This window comes from Zootoca vivipara, chromosome 6 (assembly GCF_965207765.1).
Source record: "Zootoca vivipara chromosome 6, rZooViv2.hap1.1, whole genome shotgun sequence".
NCBI lineage: Eukaryota > Metazoa > Chordata > Lepidosauria > Squamata > Lacertidae > Zootoca > Zootoca vivipara.
Window position 1 is genome coordinate 36912397 of NC_142589.1, and position 21970 is coordinate 36934366.

The 21970-nt window shown below is 47.3% G+C and overlaps 1 protein-coding gene across 2 annotated transcripts in view; it reads right to left on the minus strand.

Annotated features, from left to right (window-relative positions):
* Positions 1-14555, minus strand: part of CDH15 (cadherin 15) — a 20539-nt gene extending 5984 nt beyond the window's left edge. The window contains exons 1-8 of one of the 2 annotated variants that reach the window (XM_035116925.3): positions 14394-14555; positions 5414-5572; positions 4269-4424; positions 3680-3824; positions 2802-2962; positions 1551-1679; positions 832-1017; positions 2-255 (exon numbers count right to left, since the gene is read on the minus strand). In XM_035116925.3, the coding sequence (XP_034972816.2) occupies positions 2-255; positions 832-1017; positions 1551-1679; positions 2802-2962; positions 3680-3824; positions 4269-4424; positions 5414-5572; positions 14394-14447 (1244 nt within the window). In that variant the 5' untranslated portion in view covers positions 14448-14555. The remainder of the gene's footprint in view (position 1; positions 256-831; positions 1018-1550; positions 1680-2801; positions 2963-3679; positions 3825-4268; positions 4425-5413; positions 5573-14393) is intronic. The other variant, XM_035116927.3, reaches the window with a different exon arrangement.
* Positions 14556-21970: the final 7415 nt, after the last annotated feature.

Genomic DNA, 21970 nt, shown 5'->3' on the forward strand with positions numbered 1-21970 from the left:
CCTGAGTTGCTGCCCTTGCTGGGTGTCTGGGTCACTGGCACGGTAGAGGGTTATCTCTGTGCCAGGGGGCGCACCTTCATTCACGCTTCCCCTCCAGGGATTCTCCCGGAAGAAGGGGGCTTCATTGGCATCGAGCACGCGCACCCGCACTGTGGTCAAGGCCCTGGCAGCCTTGGGGGCAGACAGCTCCAGGGGACTTTGGTTCTGGACAGAGACAAGCAGTTCAAACCGGTCCCGTTCTTCATGGTTGAGGGCCTGACGATAGGGACAGAGAGTTGGTGAAGCCGTGGTTAGTGGCGTGGGACCCTTTTGCTCCCATCGTTACAAATCCCTCAAACAGGGCCAGCATTCCTGCTTCCCAACCTTTTCTCTGCCCGCTCTGTTTTGAGCTTCAACCAGCTATTGATAGCTAAAGCAAGAGCTGCAAGAGCTCAAATCCACCTTGCGTATTGTGGCTTCTGGCCCCAGAATCCTGTTCCCTTCATCCAGGAAGACTGGCAACCGGTTGTGGATACCCTGTGCTGATAGACAGGCCCTTAGCACATAGTGAGAGGTACTCTTGTTATCATTACCTTGCTTGTTTAAAGTTTGGGGTTGTGTGCCTTTATTTAAACTCCACAAAGAGAGCTAGCCTGTAAATCCCTCTCCCCTTAAAGTCCACACCCCAAGCCTCATATCTAGGGAATAGGAAAGGCTATGGCTACTCCATGGTGAGCAGAACACACTCTGTGCATGCTCATTAGCACCCAGTGCTTTGGCCATAATTCCCAGGCTGAACCTGCTGCTCTAAACAGGCTCCAGGGATGGGTCCAGCTGAATGCCATTCCTTACCTTCACCAGGGAGATGACGCCATCGTTGGTGAGGGGGTCGGTGTGGATGGCGAAAGCCCCGTTGGGGTCCCCCTCCAGAATGGTGAACTTAGCCAACCAGTTGGGAGAACCAGGGAGGTCCTTGTCTTGGACCAGCACCCGCCCAATGACCACACCTTGCTTGTTCTCAGGGGCCTCCATGGAGAACTGCAAGAGAAAGCGGGGGGGGGGGGGAGTTATTCAGTACTTTGGCCTGGCTAGATCTGCCAGGGCACACTTTGCAGGGCACAGTCTTCCCCTTCTTTCTGGTTTTTGAGGGAGAACTGGAGAAGGGGCAGAACCATGCGCGGCATCTTGAACTCTTTGTCGGAGGAAGCGTCGGGAATAAACAATAATGATAAAAGCAATTAGATGCTGCCAAGGGGGCTGGGAGGAGCAGCCTGTGCGCTATGGCCCACACTTGATGCGTTTTGTGGGCTGCACTGATTCATCGGCATGGATCACCTCCTGCTTCACAACTGGAGTGGGTTTCGTTGCTGTTGTTATTATGCAGGAGATATTGGAGAGGCCAAACAAAGCCCTGCTCCACTGCACTCTCAGGCCCCTAACTCCACTCAAATGGAGCAGAAGGAACTTCCAGCCACACCAGCTGGATAAAGAACCCAGCCAGGGTCCTTTATAGTCTCCTCTCCCACAGGTTCTGCCTGCTGCCTTCTCAGTGGGTGGGGTGGGCTCCCCACCTCTTTCTCCGTGAACTCGGGCGGGTTATCATTTATGTCATCCACGTAGATAACGGCTGTGGCGGTGGTGGCCAGACCCTCTCCGGACATATCTGCCACTTGGAGCGTCAGGTTGTAAATGCCGATGACCTGTGTGGAGAGGAGCAGAGGTAGGTGATGGTGTGGGGAAGAGGGGACGAGCCAGAGAGGGAAGCATGTCATTCACACGGTCCTAGGATCTGCCTATTCATCCCTGGGTTCCATATCTACAATATCTTTCGGAAAGTTGTTTGTCAGTTCTCTATACGTTTGGACACCTCTTCAGATGTTATATTTGGATACATCTGGGCATCATTCTGAATCAAGATGGTGGAGCGAAACTTTAAAAATTGCACCAATTTAAACCTCCAAGTTCAAAACTGCACTGATTTTTGTTGTTCTTGTTTCTTAGAATTATTCAGCAATGCTGGGTGTGAGGCTACTAGTGTCAGATAAGTTTAAAAACCTGGTTTTCTGTCCCACCTTTCTTTCCATAAGATGGTAGGTCAAAGCTTATCTGTACTGGATTTTTGCAAATAAAATAAAATAAAATAAAATTTTGGTGTATTTTTAGAATACTGCAAATCATATCCTGACATTTCAATTTTTCAAGTATAGTTTTGAGACATACTGATTGTGTATGTGTGTGTGTGTGTCACTATTAAAAATAATTCAGGGCAATAATGTTACAGTGTTAATGTGCTGCATTCAAAATGATTGTCCTTGTTTTTTCAATAACTCTCAGCCCAATAGCTTTCAAAATTGGGAATGTTGTAACAAAATAGACCCTAAGGCAGGGGTCAGCAACCTTTTTCAGCTATGGGCCGGTCCACTGTCCCTCAAGACCATGTGGTGGGCTGGACTATATTTTGAAAAAAAGAAGAACGAATTCCTTTGCCCCACAAATAACCCAGAGATGCATTTTAAATAAAAGCACACATTCTACTCATGTAAAAACATGCTGATTCCCAGACCGTCCGCGGGCCGGATTTAGTAGGCGATTGGGCCGCATCTGGCCCACGGGCCTGAGGTTGCCTACCCCTGCCCTAAGGATTCAAATGATCAAAGTTTGTGTGCAGATGCAAATGAGAAATAACGCTTCATCCCAGATTTCCACTGGATTCACTCTTTGGTGCACCATACAGTCCACTCTGCTCTTTGGCGCCTACTGACTTGTCACCCACGACTGCATTCCACCCTCAAGCTCTGAGACAAACATTGACAGGCTTGTACCTCCCGGTCAAACCCAGCTCGGGCTGTTTGAATTTCCCCTGACAGCTCGTCAATGGTGAAGACGTTTCCCATCTCTGGTCCCAGGATGGAATATCTCACTGCGGCATTGTCTGTCTCAGGGTCGTCTGCGTCTGTGGCTTCTACTGTCATCACGTAGGTACCTGAGAAGGAACAGAGATGCCTTATTCCACCAGGACAATCTATTTTCCCATCTAGCCCAGTGGTGTCAACATTGACTGGCAGAACTCTTGAAGGTCATATATAATATATATATATAATTGGTTTTAATTATAACAAACATCATATACAGTAAACATTAAAAATGTTTATACCATCAATACAATATCGAAATGTGGGATTTCTCCAATCCCTTGACTTCCCACTACCCTCTCCATGGTTCCATTATATTTATTGTTAATTCATGCATGTCCAAATCATATTTTCCATCTGTACGTATCCAGTTTGATCTGTTATCATAATACTGCAAATGTTTTTTAGAATCCTGCTGATATATCAACTTGTATACAATGCTTTGACATATATGCCATAAAAAATTTCCCATTCATTTTAAAATTCATTATTGTCTTGATTTCTGAGTCTTCCTGTTAATTTATCTCAGCATTAACTTAATTTGCCAATCTTTTTCGGTGGGAGTTTTTTCCTCTTTCCAGTTTTGGGCTATCAATATTCGTGCAACCGTTGTCGCATACAAACTCTCAAAGGTCTAAGGCAGGGGAAGGTCATTCCTACCAGCTGCTACCTGTTTCTCACAGTTCCCCACCCTCAGCTTCCAGTTCAACCAACCTTGATGGGCTCGGAGACAGAGAATTGGCTCATCTGTATTAAAGAAGAACCATGCGAGGGTCTGGCACACCCACCTGGGGGAGCTTCTTCCATCACGTGCCCAGCAAACACAGCCTGCCGGAAGAGGGGCCGGTTGTCATTCTGGTCCATGACCAGAATCTCCAGGTCTGTGGGATCCTCCAGTGGAACTCCACTCAGGTCTAGTGCAAAGGCCCTGAGCTGGGCATGGGCAAAGCAAGAGGCATCATGTTATTATCAGGTGATTATCAAGATAAGCCTAGTTCTGTCTTATAAGATCCACACATAACCAGGGAGACTGTCCCCTTCAATATCCACAATAAGTATCTTTGATCAAAAGCACTGTTTTTGTGCAACATTCACAAATGCATGCATAATGACCCCCAAATAAGGAACTCTACAGTTCTATGATTCTTTCACCCTTAAAATATTCTGGTTCTGGAAACTCATCAGCTCCAGCCAGCTTGGCCTGTAACAACTCAACATCTCGGACATCTCAGGGTTGTGGAGTCTATTCAGGGAAATACATTTTGAGCATGCTCAGAAGCACCTTATCATCACCACCACCAACATTTTCATGCTCAGTCCTGAAACTTAAAACACCCCCCAGAGCTGCAATGAACCTCGGAGTTGGGCTTTCCTTACCCGAAAGCGGTCATTCTTTTCGCGGTCCAGCACAGTATTGAGGTAGACTTTCCCGTTGCGTTTATCGATGGAGAACACACCCTTGGGATCTTCATCCACTCCTGGACCCTTGATGCTGTAGATCACACCTCCGGGCTGCTGCTTGTCTGATTTAATCTACAAAAGGGAGATTAACCCTGTGTGCTGGGAGAGGGCAGGCACTTCCCCTGCTCCTGCCCACAGGTGCTGCCCTTCCCCCTCTCCGTACTCAGATGTGACTTAAATCCCAACCAGGCTCAGGAACATAGAAGGCTGCCTTATTCCATCTAGTGTGATATTATCTCTACACTAACTGGCAGTGGCTCTCCAGGGAGATTTGGGTAGGGAGTCTTTCTAAGCCCTACTTGGAGATGCCACTGGGGGTTGAACCTGGGAGGACTTTCTGCTTGCAAAGCTCTGCCACTGAGCCAAGAAAGGCTCGCTGCACGGTGCAACGTCCTTGGGAGGCGGGGGCCAGTTTCCTTGTGAATGCATGTGCTGTTGTGCAAGGAGGGACTGCCACATGGATGCCTGCAAGCTGCAGGTGTGGGGGAGCCTGCCGTGGCAAATGCAGCTGTGCCTTCACCATAACAAAGGCCACAAACATATCCAGTGCTTACGGTCAACATTCATGGTGTAATGAACCGGTGTGGCTGTAGGTGAGCACTGCATGTATTGAAGGATGTGTGCCATTGTCAGGCTGTATTTTTAACCTGCCTTCAGAGGCAGAGTGGGAGGGAGAGAAGCAGCCGCAACCTGGTTGATTGTGATGGGGCTGTAAGGAAGGGTGGTGGCCTCTGCACTGGATCCAGCAATGAGCACAATGAGTAAGTGGGCGTGTTTCTGCAGGGTGCTGTGCTATTCACATGGCAACACTCAGCATCTCAATGAAGGTCACTGTGGGGAATCTTAGGGCTGGCTCAGCCCAGACATTTCCTTCCAAGGCACGATCCTGGGTCAGAAGCCGAAATGCAGACCTTGGTGGGATGCAAGCAGAGAGCAGGAGCAGCCATGGAAACATCACACCAGGGGGGGAAGAGAGGGGTGCTTCTTTGGTCCCCAAGCCCTCTCCTGAACCAACACTGTCCACCACTGTCGAATGCCAAACTGCACATTCTCCTCCTTACCTGCACCAAAACATGGGGGAGCCGCTTATGGTTCTCTGACACGCTGATGGGAGGGATCACCCAAGCCCTCTTCACCCTTCCTGTCCCATCCTTCTGCTGCTTTAGATGCAGTACTGGGGGGCTGCTATGGACCTCCTCTTCAGAGCAACAGACATCCTGCTAGGGGGGAAAAGACACTATATCAGTCTCTGACATATTGAAGACTTCAGGGGGTTACTATTGTGTTTGCTGCATTCCCCCCCCCCCGGTTATTTTATGCCTTCTGTTTTGGCTTTAATTTCATGGCTGTTCTGTGTTCTGCATGAGCTGCTTTGGCTCATCATGTTTTCAGCTGAGAAAGGAGGTTATAAGTATTGTAAAATGAAGATCCAGCAGAAATAAAACTTTTTTGTCCTCTTCCAGGCCAGCTCCCTCACTCCCTGCCCCTACCCAGCTCCAGCATCCGATTCAACTAGGTTGAGAACTTGAGCGTACAATCAGTCCTTGAGTAGATTTAAAAGATAAATTCACAGAAGATAAGGCTATTTACCAATGTCTCCTTGCCACTGTTTTCCCTCCATGTTGGAGGCAGCATGTCTCTGAATACCAGTTGCTGGAAATCACAAGCAAGGAAAATGCTGTTGTACTGAGGTCCTGCTTAGGGGCTTCTTCCAAGGGACACTGAGGGCTCATCCATACTTCTGCTGGTCCTGTGCCTAGAAAGCATGGGTTGGAGTGGTCTCCCACTTGACCTGCACTTTCCAGGCATGGGTCGGAGTGGTTTTCTCCTTGCCCCACTCCTTTCCCAGAGAAAGCTTCCTCTTTAGTGCTAACTTGGAGCAAACGTCAATCCAGAGAAAACCTGAATTGCCGTTTGCTCTTATTGAGTGCCAAAGAACAGTTTTCTCCGGGGGAAAGAGCAGGATGAGAGGAAGTGTGGATGAGCCCTTATAGCTGGCCACCGTGAGAACAGGATAAGGACATAAGGACATAAAAAGAGCCTGCTGGATCAGGCCAAAGGCACATCTGATGCAGTATCCAGTTCTCACAGTGGCCAATCTGTGGGAAGACTGCAAGCAGGACATGAGCGCAACAGCTCTGTCCCTGTCCGGAACTTTCCAGCAACTAGCATTGAGATGCATGCCGCCTCCAAGAAGGGATGAGGCTGGACTAGATGTGCCTGAGTGGAGTGGTTTTCTCCTTGCCCCACTCCTTTCCCAGAGAAAGCTTCCTCTTTAGTGCTAACTTGGAGCAAACGTCAATCCAGAGAAAACCTGAATTGCCGTTTGCTCTTATTGAGTGCCAAAGAACAGTTTTCTCCGGGGGAAAGAGCAGGATGAGAGGAAGTGTGGATGAGCCCTTATAGCTGGCCACCGTGAGAACAGGATAAGGACATAAGGACATAAAAAGAGCCTGCTGGATCAGGCCAAAGGCACATCTGATGCAGTATCCAGTTCTCACAGTGGCCAATCTGTGGGAAGACTGCAAGCAGGACATGAGCGCAACAGCTCTGTCCCTGTCCGGAACTTTCCAGCAACTAGCATTGAGATGCATGCCGCCTCCAAGAAGGGATGAGGCTGGACTAGATGTGCCTGATTCAACTTCAGGGCTCCTATGTTCTGTTCTTATCTTGCAGCAGCCAATGGCTGAAAGCATCTAGCTGTGGGATGTAGTGATTGCTAAGAGCCAGGTGTGGGTTGTGCATTTCTCTCTGGTAACCCAAGAACCCTTTGTGGTAGGGAGCAGCTGCGTGTTTGCTGTCCTGGGGGGAAGGGCCACGCTACAGTCCTGGAGAAAATGGTGAGGAAGGGTCTTACACAGCTCAGGAGCTGCTAGAGCACAACAAAGGAGGCAGGTTGATGCCAGGGAGTCAGTGCAGCAATGTTGTGATTGACAGGTGAGCAGGTAACAAGGCAGATTCCTGGTTTTTTGCATATTGCAGAGAGATGGACAGCTGTCAGTGAGTGGTCCCAGTGATATGGACAGTGGCTGGGAGTTTGTTTGTTTGTTTATGGCAGAGTCCCTAAAAACTGTGGTCTGTGGACCACCACTGGCCCACAAACATCGTGTTGGTCCTTGCTGTGTGCATGGATTTGTGGTTGAAGGTGAAAGACAGTCTGTTGCATTAAATACTCATTGCTTTTTAATTGGGTTATTCTTACATTGCATTTTATTATATTGAAATTTGAATTCTACGGAATCCAAGGTGTAATACAATAAAATATACTATATTAAAAAATACAAGAAGCAATCCAAAACTAAATTGAAAAATCATACAGCATCTAGTACTGTACAGCACATTACAAAGGCGACAACTCCAGGTGGTCCATAGGCAAATATGTTTTGGTGAACCACTGGTTTAAGGCATTTTTATGTCACCTAATCACCAAGGCTTTTAATCAGAATACATTAAAATTATTCTTTGTGATTTGCTCAACCCCCTATTAGGAGGATGAATCCTAGGTTGCTCTCCCATCAAAAGTAGCCCAAGCTCTTATCCAAAGCCATGGCCATGCATTTGGGCTTCCCAGAAGCATTTGGTCAGACACTGCAAGAACAGGGAGCTGGACTAGATGGCTCCCCTCTGGCCTGAACCAGCAGGGCCCTTCTTCTGTTCTCCTCCAGGCCAGAGGGGGCTCATCTAGTCCAGCACCCTGTTCTCACGGTGGCCTGTGGGAAACTGGCAAACAGCACCCAAGCACCAGAGCCCTCTCTCCTTCTGCTGTTTCCAGCATCTGGCATTCAGAAGCATTACTTCCTCTGACTGTGGGGACACAGAACATAGACCTCATGGTTAGTAGTCTTTGATAGCCCTCTCCTCCATGAATTTGCCCAATCTTCTTTTAAAGCCACGCAAGTCTGTGGCCAGCACTACCTGCCTGCAGGAATGAGTTCCATAGTTTAATTAACTATGTGCTGCATGAAGGGGCACTTTCATCTGTCCTCTAACTCTTCCAACATTCAGCTCCACTGGGTGTTCACAAATTTCTAGTGTCATAAGAGAGGGAGAGAAAGCTTTTATCTGCTGCCTGTCTCCGTGCCATCACGGTGTGGATACTAGCAGAACCTGTTGGCTATAAAAAGCAAGGGGACTGTGGGAGCCGGCTGAGAATGTGCTGCTGCTCCCTGCTCCCTCCACATCTCCCCTCTCTTAAGCAGCTGAATGGAGACAGCTGGACTTCTTACAGAGGAAGTTGCCTTAGACCGACTCAGGCCCATCAGTCCTCCTAGCTTAGTATCACTTGCACTGACTGGCAGCGGCTCTCTAGAGGTTCAGGCAAGGGTCTCTCCCAGCCCTACCTGGAGACAGAAGCTGGGACATTCTGCATGCAGAGCAGATGTTCTAGCACTGATCTACTTTGGCCTTCCTCGTGAGCCAGCCAAGATCCCAGCCCAGATTTTGGCACAGTGAAGGCTATGCTACACTGAGCTTCTGACCCAAGGGAGGCGATGGCTGCTTCCTGCCTCTCATTCCTTCCCTGTGAGATCTATTTTTGTTTCTATTTTGAACGGCTGGACCCTCCTTCAGCTCCTTTCCCACGTTATTCCCATCTTGCTTTGGCAGACTTCCATGGCACCCAGCTTCTAAGAAAAGACCCGCTTGCCCTCCTGCTGCGGCTGGGAGCCTTGCAGAGAAGAGACTGAGATGAGCTTCTGCCCCGCCTTCACACAAGCCCCATCCCGTCAGTCGCTCCATGGGTCAGGCAAAGACAAGGCTGCAGTGCAAACGTTGGCAAAATCTCCCCAGAGACTGGTTGCCTTGTTCAATTTTTATGCTAGTGCATTTATTACATTTACAACCCCCCTTTCCTCCATGGAGATCAAGGTGCAACATATTGCTCTCCCCATCCCAATTTTATCCTCACAATTTTATCCTTGCAGGTGAGGCTGAGAGACAGGGAATAGCCCAAGGTCACCAAATGAGCTTCATGGCCAAGTGGTAGATTTGAACCCTGGAGTTCTTCTGAATGACCTATTTATTGAGCATTTGTCCTGATTTGCTTGTGGGGTATCCATATGTCTTTCTGACAGTCATTTCTTCATCCCACACTGTGAAAGTCTGATTCTTTCTTCAGGAGTGGATTCATTTCAGTAGGGAGACAAGAGTATTTTTTATACACAAACCTAAAGCTCCAGTGGCGCTGTGGGTTAAACCACAGAGCCTAGGGCTTGCTGATCAGAAGGTCGGCGGTTCGAATCCCTGCGACGGGGTGAGCTCCCGTTGCTTGGTCCCAGCTCCTGCCAACCTAGCAGTTCGAAAGCACATCAAAGTGCAAGTAGATAAATAGGTACCACTACAGCGGGAAGGTAAACGACGTTTCCGTGTGCTGCTCTGGTTCGCCAGAAGCGGCTTTGTCATGCTGGCCACATGACCTGGAAGCTGTACACCGGCTCCCTTGGACAATAATGCGAGATAAGCGCCACAACCCCAGAGTCGGTCACGACTGGACCTAATGGTCAGGGGTCCCTTTACCTTCACCTTTAAAGCTCCAATATGCACCTGAACTGCCCTGCCCCCCCACAAAATGGTGAAGGTATGGAAGCGCCCCTGGTCTCCTGAGTCACAGGCCAACACTCTAACAGCAACACCACACAGGCCAGGAGAGATGCTTTCGTAACTGGTGTGAATTTAACTTCACATCCCCATGCAGCATTTCTGCCAGTCTTGAATCTCTCTTGCTCCCAACTTGCCCTGAAATGTAACCCAGCTCCCAGCCCTGGATTCCACAGCAGCAGGTGGCCAAGGGTATGTGAACCTCCTGGAGCACAACAAAGAACGCCACATCCCCCCCCCCCCCGCCCTCCGCTGTAAGGGGATCCTTTCACTCTGCCCTGCTCACGCAAGCTATGAGGGGCCCCTTCGGTGGAAAGGCTTAGGATTTGGGACAGGGCCTTACAGATCTGCAACTGCATGGAAGGATATCTTCTACTTGGAACCAGGGTGCAGTATAAAGTTGGGGGACGCAGGACAGGTGTATACTGCCCACATCAGTGTATACTGCCCACCTTCCAACTTGTTGAAGGGGATGTACATAGAATCATAGAGTTGGAAGAGACCCTGAGGATTGCGGTATGTAGTCCAACTCCCTGTAATGCAGGAATATGCAGCTGTCCCATACGGGAATCGAACTTTCAAACTTGCCATTATCAGCACCATGCTCTAACCAACTGAGCTATCCAGGCTGATGTGCGCTCTCTCTCTCCTTCCCAAGCAAGAAGCTGACCTCACAAAACAAAGCATGGGGGGCTCATCTCTCTGCAAGTAGGCAAGAACCCAGAAATTCAGCATAAAAGGGAGGTTTGTGGAAGCACCCAGCAGTCAAGCAGAGGAGAAGGATTTTGTATGGGACTTTCCTTCCCTGCCCTGCCCCTTCACTCCCTGGCCATCATTCCAAGAAGAGCTCTGCTTCAGGGTGTCACTAATGCAAGCCACATGGAATTCCAGCTTCTTTGCTCTCGGTCACTGGGGTGGGTTGCATTTTTATGCTCCCAGCTGCCGGGATGGACATTTCACTCTTGTTGTTGACTCAGGGGGCAGCTGGCAGAAAGGGGGAGGGATGCCTCTTTCACTGCTGCAGAGTGGCTGGCTCTCCAAAGTTCGAATCGCTTTGCTCTCCTCCACGTCTACACCACCCTGCCCCCATGAAGAAACCTAGAACTTTGCTTCCCTTTATCTCCGACGTTTCATAGCCTTTTAATGTTCATTGAAAGAAAGTTTCCCATTCCAAATAGATGGTTATTGAAGGGAGTAGGGGACCTGTGCCCTCCCAGGAGTCAAGAGTCTCTGTGTCTTTCTATGCAAAGCAACAGATCCCATCCTGCTCTTTGGAGGGGGAGGTGCAAAGGCCAAAGTGCCATAAGGGCAAAGCGGCTTCCAAGGCGCAAGGGGGTGGGATGGAGAGGACATTCCAGCTTGATGCAAAGGAAGAGGAGGAAGGCTTTCCTTTGCAGGAGTTAGAAAAGCTGCAGCAGCAGAAATACCTTGCTCTACATGCCTATGAGACTCATTGCTGGTGGGCTGGGGGCATCCTTCTTTACATATCTCCTTGCCCTAACAATTGAGGATTGTGAAATGAGAGTGTGGACAGAGTGTGCGGCTAAAATGAAGGCAGGCTCCTTTGGGACCTGGAGACATCACCTTTCTCTCGCAGGGCACAACAGCCCACATTTGCAGAAGGCCTGTCTCTCCCTGAAAACACATTATAGTTTTCTAAGCAGTCTGTTGGGACTTCCTCATGAAGCCAACCTGTAAACCAGGCACCCCCAAACTGCGGCCCTCCAGATGTTTTGGCCTACAACTCCCATGATCCCTAGCTAACAGGACCAGTGGTCAGGGAAGATGGGAATTGTAGTCCAAAACATCTGGAGGGCCGAAGTTTGGGGATGCCTGGTGTAAACTATTTCCCCCCTCCCCACCGCCGGCATTGAGAAGTTCTGTTGGAGAGAGTTCTAAAGCCCCCTGATAAAACATATTTTTTTCTTCAGCTATGATGGAATAGAGTGGAGAGATCCCAGGACATTTACGTGAAGCTGCTTAGAGGTTAAAGGAACAAGCCAACATCTCCACCTGAAGAGGCGGGGGCATTTTCCAAGAGTGGTGAACTGCCACAGGGTTACCAACTTGCACTCCAAACAAAGTCGCCACCCCCCTCCCCTTTGACATAGGTGCTCTCCCTATTGCAGAAATCAGAAAATGGTCTGTAATGGCAGAACTTCCTTACTCCCCCCCCCCCGCCCGGCCCAAGCCAGATGTGTCCAAGCTAAATATTCTCCAGGGGCTTGAAGTTTCCTTTCTGAAGTCGGGTGAGACTTGTTCAACTTAACTCCCAACCCCTCCTCCTTCAGAACACATGTGCTGGACTTACAGTGGATTTGCTGTGGATTCAGTGCCACGGCTTGGTAATTTCACACCCTGGACTTAAAAGGGTCTTATGGGGAACACTTTAGAGGGCCAGGTGTAATTATGCCAGTTGTGGAGCACACCACGAGCATTTCTGCTCTCCCCACCCCCTTCCCATTTGGCACTGTCCTCCTCCTCCAATCCTGATATGTAGTTAGAGCAACAAACCACAGTTTGCCAACCCAGATTGAAAGAAAGGAAGTTACAAGTGCAGTTTTGCGTTTGGAACACATGTAAATAGCAGCACCGCTGTGACTATGGGAATAAAATGAAATTTGCTCTTGCTGCCCTGATGCTGAATGAATTTACTGGGGTGGGGGATGTTATAGAAAAGGAAAAATATATTTTCAAAGTAAAAATAACAACATAAGCATCTGCATTGCAAGGGGTTGGACTAGATGATCCTTGAGGACCCATGTCTCTTCAATTCTATGATTCTGTGAACTGTGTACATGCCTGCCCAGCACCCTGACTATAAAAAATGTGGGTTGGGTTTTTTTGTAAGTTCAGAAGGCTGGGAAAAAAAAGAGAGAGATGGTGTGGGGTCTGGTGTGCCAATGCCGGTCTCAGTTTTCAGAACTTTCTAAGAAGGGACAGAATGATGTTTAAGAATTTAATGTTTAATTAGGAGATTTGTTTGATTAGGTGAAATAATTTTGATCTGGAAACTCCTACAAACTTTCTTATTATTATCTGGTCCATCAAGTGCATTCACCTGCTGAATTCCACCTTGGTGCAGTTGGACACACTTGTTGGGTTATGGTTTAAGTAAAGCTTTATTAGAAACACGCACACACACAGAGTTTTGCACAAGTATTTGAAGAGAAAATTAAATCAGAGCTTGGAAAATTCATTTTGAAAAGGAACAAGTTCTCGCTCACGTTCAACATGCCCCAAAAGGAACTAATTTCAGTTCACGTTTGTCCCTATACAAAACCAAGTAGTTCGGTTCACATTCAGTTCAGCTGAATTCAAGTTTATTCAAGTGATCCTCAGCAATTTTTCTTTCCCAGTACTCAAACTGTTACAAGCTGCCTATTACAAAACACACTTAAGAAGACTAAGAAAACATCCATGGGCACACACAGTGGCATGTGAATGGTTTAATTTACCGTACTTTTCCAAACAATGATCATCTTGAAGCTTAAAGAGCCAAAGGTGGGGGGAACCACACAGAGTTGAACTAGAGAAATTGTCTCAATGCCTACCCCCATAATGAACAAAACCTGGCAATTACGGGAGCCACTTTGAATTATGCTCCAGACATTTCTGAACTAATTCAGTGAACTTAGTTAAGCCAAACCAGCTCATTCCAAACACTGACCAAAACACAATCGCACAGGTGTATACAGAAAAAGCACAGATTAATCTGTTAAATTCCCAAGGCAGTAGAGATTACAGGTAGAAAAGGCGACCTGTCATGCAGGAGCCCATACAACACATACAAAAGACTGAATTTCTACATTATGAGGAGCAGACCGCTGGGTAAGAGGTGGGATTTTGGGGGGGCGGGGGGGGAGGGCTACTGGGTTGTTGTTTTTATTTTTATTATGCATTTTGTGGTTTTATATCTTGATATTATTCTCTGAACCGCCCTGAGACCCCCAGGTATAGGATGGTATATAAATTCAATAAATAATAATCATATCTACAGGAGGCCCTCACCTTCAGAGCTCAGTGACTGATTGGCTAGATAAGGAGGGAGACAATGCTTCAGATATCCTGGTCCCTAGCTGTCTATACACCCAAACCAACACCTTGAACGTAGCTCAGCAGCTAGCTGGAAGCCTGGACGTGTATATTCCACCACGTGTTCTGTCTTACTGTCCTTGGCACAGCATAAGCCTTGCCTAGGACAGAGAGGCTGGCAAAATTCCTCCTGGCTGCAAATCAGTCAATCAGATGGACCCTGGTGGCGAGGGAAAACCTGATTGGTTCTCCAGGTGGAAATGACTTTGTGATGGGACTCTATTGCACACAGGACCCTCCACCTAACTGAAGTCCCTGATGCCCTGGAGTCCAGAGAAGGACCTCCACCGCCCCACTCACTCCCATTGCTCTCTGCTCCAGGCTGACACACCTGCCCTGTCCGGTGCTTACCTGAGCCCACAACATGGCCAGCAGGAAGGAGGTGAGCCAGAAAGGGGTGGCCATAATGGCTTGCTAGTGGTTGTGCCTCAGGCAGAGCGCAGAGCTGGACAGCCTCCGTCCCATTCCTTCTCTCTCACACACAGAGAGCAGAGCTATGAGCAGAGCTAAAATAACCGAGACCAGGCTCTGACAGACAGCACATGTGCTGGGGCCTGGGAGAGGAACACCGGATGGTGGCGGGGAGGGGGGGGGAGGAGAGATGGCCTGGGAGCTGCATGGCCTGCATATCTCCCCTGCCCACACACACCCTGAGAAAGGAGTGTGTGTAGAATTGACGCTTGCTATCTCACCCACCCCTTGCTAGAAGTTTGTAGAATTAACTTTTTGGGGGAAAAAATTAAGTCCCAGATACTAAAGCCAAGTCACAACGAGGATCAAGAATGGCCTGAAAAGAGGATGTATCCTCTCCTTGGCCCTTTCCTCCACAGTGGGCCAAACTGTGGACTGGTTGCATGGCAAGCGACAAAGAATAACTATAAGGAACCATGTAGAGCTGATGCCCCTAGAAATTCCATCCCTTCCTCTCCTTTAAAAAAGTAATGGCTTTGGGCCCCTCCAGATGCCCTATTTATGAAATACCTGTTCTGATTTGCTTGGACAAAACCTAAACAGAGGTTAGGCTCTGTCCAGCTTTTATCCAGCATTCGTTCTGATATGCTTGCAGGGAAGTTACACAACAACGAGCATTCATCCTGAATTGCTTATTTACAAAGCTTCCTGCTAGTCACCCATTCATCCCACACATTTCAATGCATTTCCCCATCGCTTTCCAAACCACAAAAGTCTGTTTTTGTTTTTAGGTGGATTTGTTGTGCTAAGCTGACAGAGCACCTGACTCCACTTTAATTATGCAGATTCCCAGCATGTGATCAAATCAACCCTGCAAAACAGCGAGAGTCCGGAGGCATCCTTTGCGGTGAGAGCTCACCCATGCAACATCACTCAGAGACCTGGATCTGCATCTATTCCTTTTATACAAATTCTGTACCAGGGGCCCACACTCTGGGTCTCTTAAGCACTGAGAAGTGCCCTAATGCAGAAGTTAGTCGTAGCCCACCTTTCCTCCAAGGAACTCGGGGCAGCATTCAGAGTTCCTAGGCTGTTTCCCACTCAGGTGCTCCCAAGCCCAAGTTTAGCTCGCAAATTTGGTTTCAGAGGAGCTCTTTCTCTGGACTACTTGGATGGAATAACAAGGCCTGACAAGCACTGCCAAATGTTCAGGATTATTGGGTGGTCAGGAGGTTGGCCACTGGCTGGAGAAAACTCAGACGGGAGCTGTTTCCCCGTTAGTTTGTCCTATGTAATTTACTTATTCCTGCCAACCTAGCAGTTCAAAAGCACAAAGTGCAAGTAGATAAATAGGTACAGCTCCAGCGGGAAGATAAACGGCGTTTCCGTGCCCTGCTCTGCTTCGCCAGAAGTGGCTTAGTCATGCTGGCCACATGACCCGGAAGCTGTACGGCGGTTCCCTCGGCCAGTAAAGAGTAATGAACGCCGCAACCCCAGAGTCGTCTGCGACTGGACCTAATGGTCAGGGGTACCTTTACTTTTTTTTTAATTTTTAAACATAATTTTTATTGATTTTACAAATTACAAAGAATGGTACATACATGAACACCTTTTCCACCTTCTTCCTATCCCCCTCCATGGGTCCTCCCCTGCCACAGAAGTATCCCACGCAGGTGAACAGTCGGAAGTGGTCCATTTTATGATTGGATTTCTGTCCTCCTCCCCCTCCCCTGCCCCCGAAGCCCCCCCCTGCCACCAGGGAGCTCCAGTGAACCAGGGCAGTACGCAGGAGTTCATCCATCCAACCGTCTATTGTCATACCCAAAAAAAAGAAAATACAAAGAGAAAAAGAGAAAAAAGAGAAGAAAAAAAAAGACAAAAAGGAAAAAAGACAAAAACAGAAAAAAAAATTCATCATAATTGTTAAATTCATAATTATTAAACCATCTTTTGTGGGCTTCCCCACCCTCCCCCCTTCCCCGGTTTTCCTCCCTTATTTATCATCTTCAACAGTTTCATATTTCATATTTTATAACATACACCTTTATATCTTATACCACTTTTAAACTAACTATTATCATTTTCGCCTAATGTCCAATCACTGAAAAATCAAACTCCCATTTTTTTCTTCCCGTGCCTAATTTTTACCCCCTCTATAAGCCTCCATATTTTCACCTTTTTCCAGAATCAATTCACTCTTTAAACCTATAACTATTCCCAAACTAACCTTACACCCCCCGAGTACCGGCTCCACCCCACCAATCCAGCAAGTTCCATAGTCAGCAGTCCAGTTATAATCCTATTAATCCATCCTTACAATCACAACTTCACTTTCCCTTCACCCCACCCCCTGTTTACAGTCTTTTGCCATCCAGGCCTCCCTATCAGACCCCTGAGCTTCTTCTCTTCTCTGCTTAATTTTTCCTTCTTCCCTGTGGTCATTCTGGAGTTCCAGTAAATCCAACCGTGCCCCCCTCGAAGGGGAGGCACTCCATCCAACTTTTTGTAGAGTAAAATCATCATTTTTTTCGTGGTGGGCTTCATTTTGTGTTAAATCATCACAGTCCTCATCTTCATCTTTTCCTTCCAAATCACAGTCACCATCATTGTCATTCTCACATTCGTCTTCTTCAGTTTCAAAAGCTTCATCTTCTAAGAAATCATATTCTGCCATCACCATCTGGAATTGTTGCTGTAACTCTTGCCGTTGTGTCTCCTCTTGACATAGCTCTATTCTTGCTTCCCACATTAAGGTCAAAACAGTCCGCTGAAACTCAGGCGGGTACCTTTTTGTTGACATAGTTCAATCCTGTCAAGGTCAAAACTTGTCACATGGGGTGGAATATGATCGCAGTCTATTTCCTCGACTCCATTTTAACAAGCTGGCTGCATTCTTAAAAATAAAGTTCGAACTCACATTTCAAAAGCATATAGTCCAAAAAAGAATTTCCAAAAAGTCCAGAAATAAAGATAGAAATAAAATTTAACTATAAATCCTGATCAGCTCACTGGGTTGTCTGGGCTGCCGGCTCCCGAGGAAAAGAAAGGTCTTTCTTAGTCTTAACCTCTTTCTGCAGGGCATTCACAACCACAGTCTCTCTCCCCTTTTACCCTGCATTTAGGGGAGATTCTCTTTGATGCCTTTGAGGGATCCTTTTAAGTTAAGATCTTCTGTTTACGGCTTCGGGTTTCTGTTTACTGTCTCTTATGTTACCGTAGGGGGGGTGGTGGCTTCCTCTTTTCCCCTCTCTCCCAGGTCCCAATTGTTGCCTTAATTTACATTCCAAAGAATCCAAATTACTCACAGTCTATTCATTTGCTGAATGTTCTTGGAAGAATTGGCCGCCTCCACTTCCCAGACTCGCAGCTTCGCGCTCTCAGAGCAGCAGTGTCAGCCTGTCCGCCGCGGTTCACCTCCTCGCTCTCGGGGGCTTAAACAAAGCCGATCCGGGGAGGAGAGAGCCCGCTTTTGGCGCCGCCAGGCAAAATCAGTCCCCAAAAAGCTCGATTTGGGGCTTTTAAGGAGGTTTCGCTTCGCTGGAACGATTCCCTCCACCTCTGAAGCGCCGAGGTCCGCTCCGCTGAGCGGACCCCCGTCTGAGCAAGATGGCGCGGCCAACCGGAAGCCGGGGTACCTTTACTTTTAATTTACTTATATTTTATTGATTTATATATTTGGTAGGCTATATATTCTTTTTTAAAAAGTATTTGAGAATATAAGAGAAAGGAGAAGAATACATTGTTATTGGTAACTATAAAAAATTAAAGTATGTAGGATATGCATTCTACCAAATTTAAGGCTAATATATAATATTGAAGGCACTTTACCACCACTCTGAATGTGAATGAACTTAACCAGAGAAGGAGCAATTTTTAAAAAAGTCATAATTGTTGTCCATAGGAAATTATTTCTCTGCTTTGCTCTTTAAGCTAGTGTGCACTTCTTTATTAGTTTTAATTTGCTGCATAATGTTAAGAGCAATTAGAAGAAGCATCCTGAATATGCCAGAGATATTTCAGATGATATGGAAAAAAAGCATACCATAATTATACTTTATATGAAAAAAACAGTGATGCTTCAAATCATACCCAACTCTATAATCAATCCTGAAGATAGAGTAAAATTTTTGTTAGTTGATGCTAACCCATGGATTACCCATGTGGTAGTGGTCTTTGTGATGAAGGCCATGAAAGCCAGGGAAAGATTTCTGGATGACAAAGTAAAGACCCCTTCATCGTCTGTTTAACTCGTTGCTTGTTTTCCTTTTATTCTTGTTTTGTGGGATGAAGGTTTTGTTGGGATAGTATGCAACGAATTTTAATATTTTTAATTACTGTCGTGTTGATATTTGTGTAAAGGCATGGCCCTCACAATAAACGGATTTGTTGTTGATGATGAAAAAAACAGCAATAATTATGCCCTGCCCTTCCACTGTATTGACATCACTCATGAGGGCTTACAGCCATTTAAATCAGGAATGCGGAATTTGTGGCCCTCCAGAACATATGGAGAGCACCAGGTTCCTCATTTCTGATTTACAACAACAACAACAACAACATCCATTCTGCCCCCCCCCCCAAAAGCAATACAGAAAATCAGAAACAACAACAATAAAAACAGTGGTGTAGGAAACAAAGCCAGGGGCCTGAGCAACTTTATTCAATAATTACATGGAGTGAAAGTAGAAGATGTACCTCTGCTATGATGACTAAAGGCTGCCCAAAGCCTATACCTCTGGGGAGGGAAATCTTTTTCAGACTGAGGACCGCAATTCGTTTTTAGGCATTCTTCTGAGGGCCACAAATGGGGACAGAGGCAAGTGGAGGAAGCAAAGGATGTGTATTGTTTCTGCACACACACACACCCTCCAACCTTCGTCCAGGTAAGCAAACATTATCAGAGTTCAAGGACCCATTGCAGCCGGGCAGAACCCCCCCCCCCCAGGAGGGTAGGAAGCAGTGCTGTGGCCTGGGGAGAGTCCCGAGATTCCTTATCCTCTGGGGTTTAAAGACATTGAACAGACGTAATCGAAACAGATCTTACAAACAGTCATAGTCAGCCTCCCATATGGACAAATCCTAAGCGAAAAAAGGTAGGTTGGGAGAGAGCAGAGCCTGGGCTTGAGCTTTACTGACAGAACCATGGAAAGTTGGTTCAGGGGCAGAAGGGAGAAAAGTCGCGAGGAGGTGGCAAGGAACCAAGGGCCTGGAAAGAGTTGTGGGGGAGACAGGGCAGAAGATCGCTGGAGGCATTTGACTGCATTTTTGGTTAGCTGTTCTGTCGCCTCGGGGGCTGATTGACCATGACCGCCTCTCCCTCCTTGCAACCCCAGGTCTGCTAGCTGGGATGTTTCTGAACAGCTGCTGCAGGAATTCCAAATGCTTACATGAGAGGGAGAGTTGTCCGGGGTGGTGGTCACAATGGGGGAGGGGGGGGCAAGCAGAAAACAAGAGCCGAGGCTTTATTGCTGCTCCCTACCAGGCTCTGCTTGTGTCTCAGACGTCCATGTTTCCTGCTTGCAACAGGTCGCAATGTGAAAATCAAAGCGGGGAGGGAAGGATTTTTCATTCTACCAAGTTCCCACTCATCTTTCTCAGTTCCTTAAGTCTGCATTCCCACCCCCAGCCACCAGCAACTTTGAGCTGCATTGAAGGTGAAGCCCGATCAAGTTTGTAAAGAAAGAAGCGGTGAGGGTGAAGTAGGGAGGGTGACTATTTAAAGTATTGAACGAAATTATTTAACTTGCATTTGAGGCCAACAGCTTTCCTAAATATGTGGCAAATGCAAAACCGCCAAGGCATCTGATCCCACTCTGTGGTTAAGGGCACACAGTACACCACACAACACACAACCCACCTGCAGAAATTACTGCCACACAAGGGTGGGGTATAATATTTTAAAAACAAAATAGTGATGGCCAATAACTTAGATGCCTTTAAAAATGGATTAGACAAATTTGTGGAAGTGGGAAGGTCTGCCAGTGGCTCTAAGGAACCTCCAGATACAGAGGCAGTCTACCTCTCTGAATACCATTTGCTGGAAGTGGGGTCTTTCCTTCATGCCCTGCATATGGGCTTTGCAGAGGCACTGTGAAAATGAGGATGGTGGGCTAGGCAGACCTTTGGTCTGATCTAGAAGAGCTGCTCTTGTTCTTAAAGCAAAAAAGAAGCCACAGGGTACATTTTAGAAATGAGTTCACTCAATAACCCAAGGAAATACAGTTGTGACTTCTAAACATCATTTGATGGCTGTTTGGTTTCCATTTATAATTTTTATGAATGGCGCAGTGCAAGGTGGAAGTCCTGTGGAGCTGCACCTTTCATTCTGGATGGACCTTCTCCTGAAAACGAAACATTCATGCTGCCTGCTTATTGCACTGGTTGCCTAGATCTGTGCTCTCAAAGTGCATATAAGAAACATGCCAGAGGATTTTGTTGGGATAAAAGAAATACAAATACTTAAAAAACAAACAAACCAAGCTCAATCAATGCAATCCTATAAAATAAAGTGGTATGGACTTTCCAAAATAGGTTCTGGGACTGGGGATGCCCAGCTCAAATCAATTCCCTGGGGGTGGTCTGAAGGCATATGATGCAGCAGCCTTGCTGAAAACAAGCCTCTCTGCATAAAGTCAGCATCAGGAGGGGATGCTGGTCTGGGACAACCTGCCCCATGTTCCACCTGGAGTTCCATCATGAATAGAACAAACCTATCCTCAGGGGCAAGCTTAGGTAGAGAGCTACCTGGATGAATAGCTGCCATTAAGAGGGTGGTTGTCCAATCAACAGAGCTCCAGTGCCTGGGGGTGAGGGTGACCAATGTGGTGTTGAATTGAGGGCCAGTAGAACTGGACCATAAAAATGGCTGATCACCGAAGAATTGATGCTTTTTAATTATGGTGCTGGAGGAGACTCTTGAGAGTCCCATAGACTGCAAGAAGATCAAACCTATCCATTCTTAAGGAAATCAGCCCTGAGTGCTCACTGGAAGGACAGATCCTGAACCTGAGGCTCCCATACTTTGGCTACCTCATGAGAAGAGAAGAATCCTTGGAAAAGACCCTGATGTTGGGAAAGATGGAGGGCACAAGGAGAAGGGGACGACAGAGGATGAGATGGCTGGACAGTGTTCTCGAAGCTACGAACATGAGTTTGACCAAACTGCGGGAGGCAGTGGAAGACAGGCGTGCCTGGCGCGCTCTGGTCCATGGGGTCATGAAGAGTCGGACACAACTAAACGACTCAACAACAACAACAACACAACAACAGGGACTACTAGAAAAAGCTGTGCCTTGAGGATCTGTTGGGATCCTCTTCTGAGAACTAAGGATACTGGCTGGTCATCAGGATACCGCAGGACAGCCGAGAATCAAGCGAAGTGCCTGCAGCATGTCCCAGTCAGAGAGGAATGTCACAGTTGTTAATTTCCTGGGGTCCCAATGCCAGGAATGAGCCCTTCCCGCTCTGCAGGCATCTTCTTGTCTAGCTAACACTGGAGCCAGCAGGTCTCCCTGGGA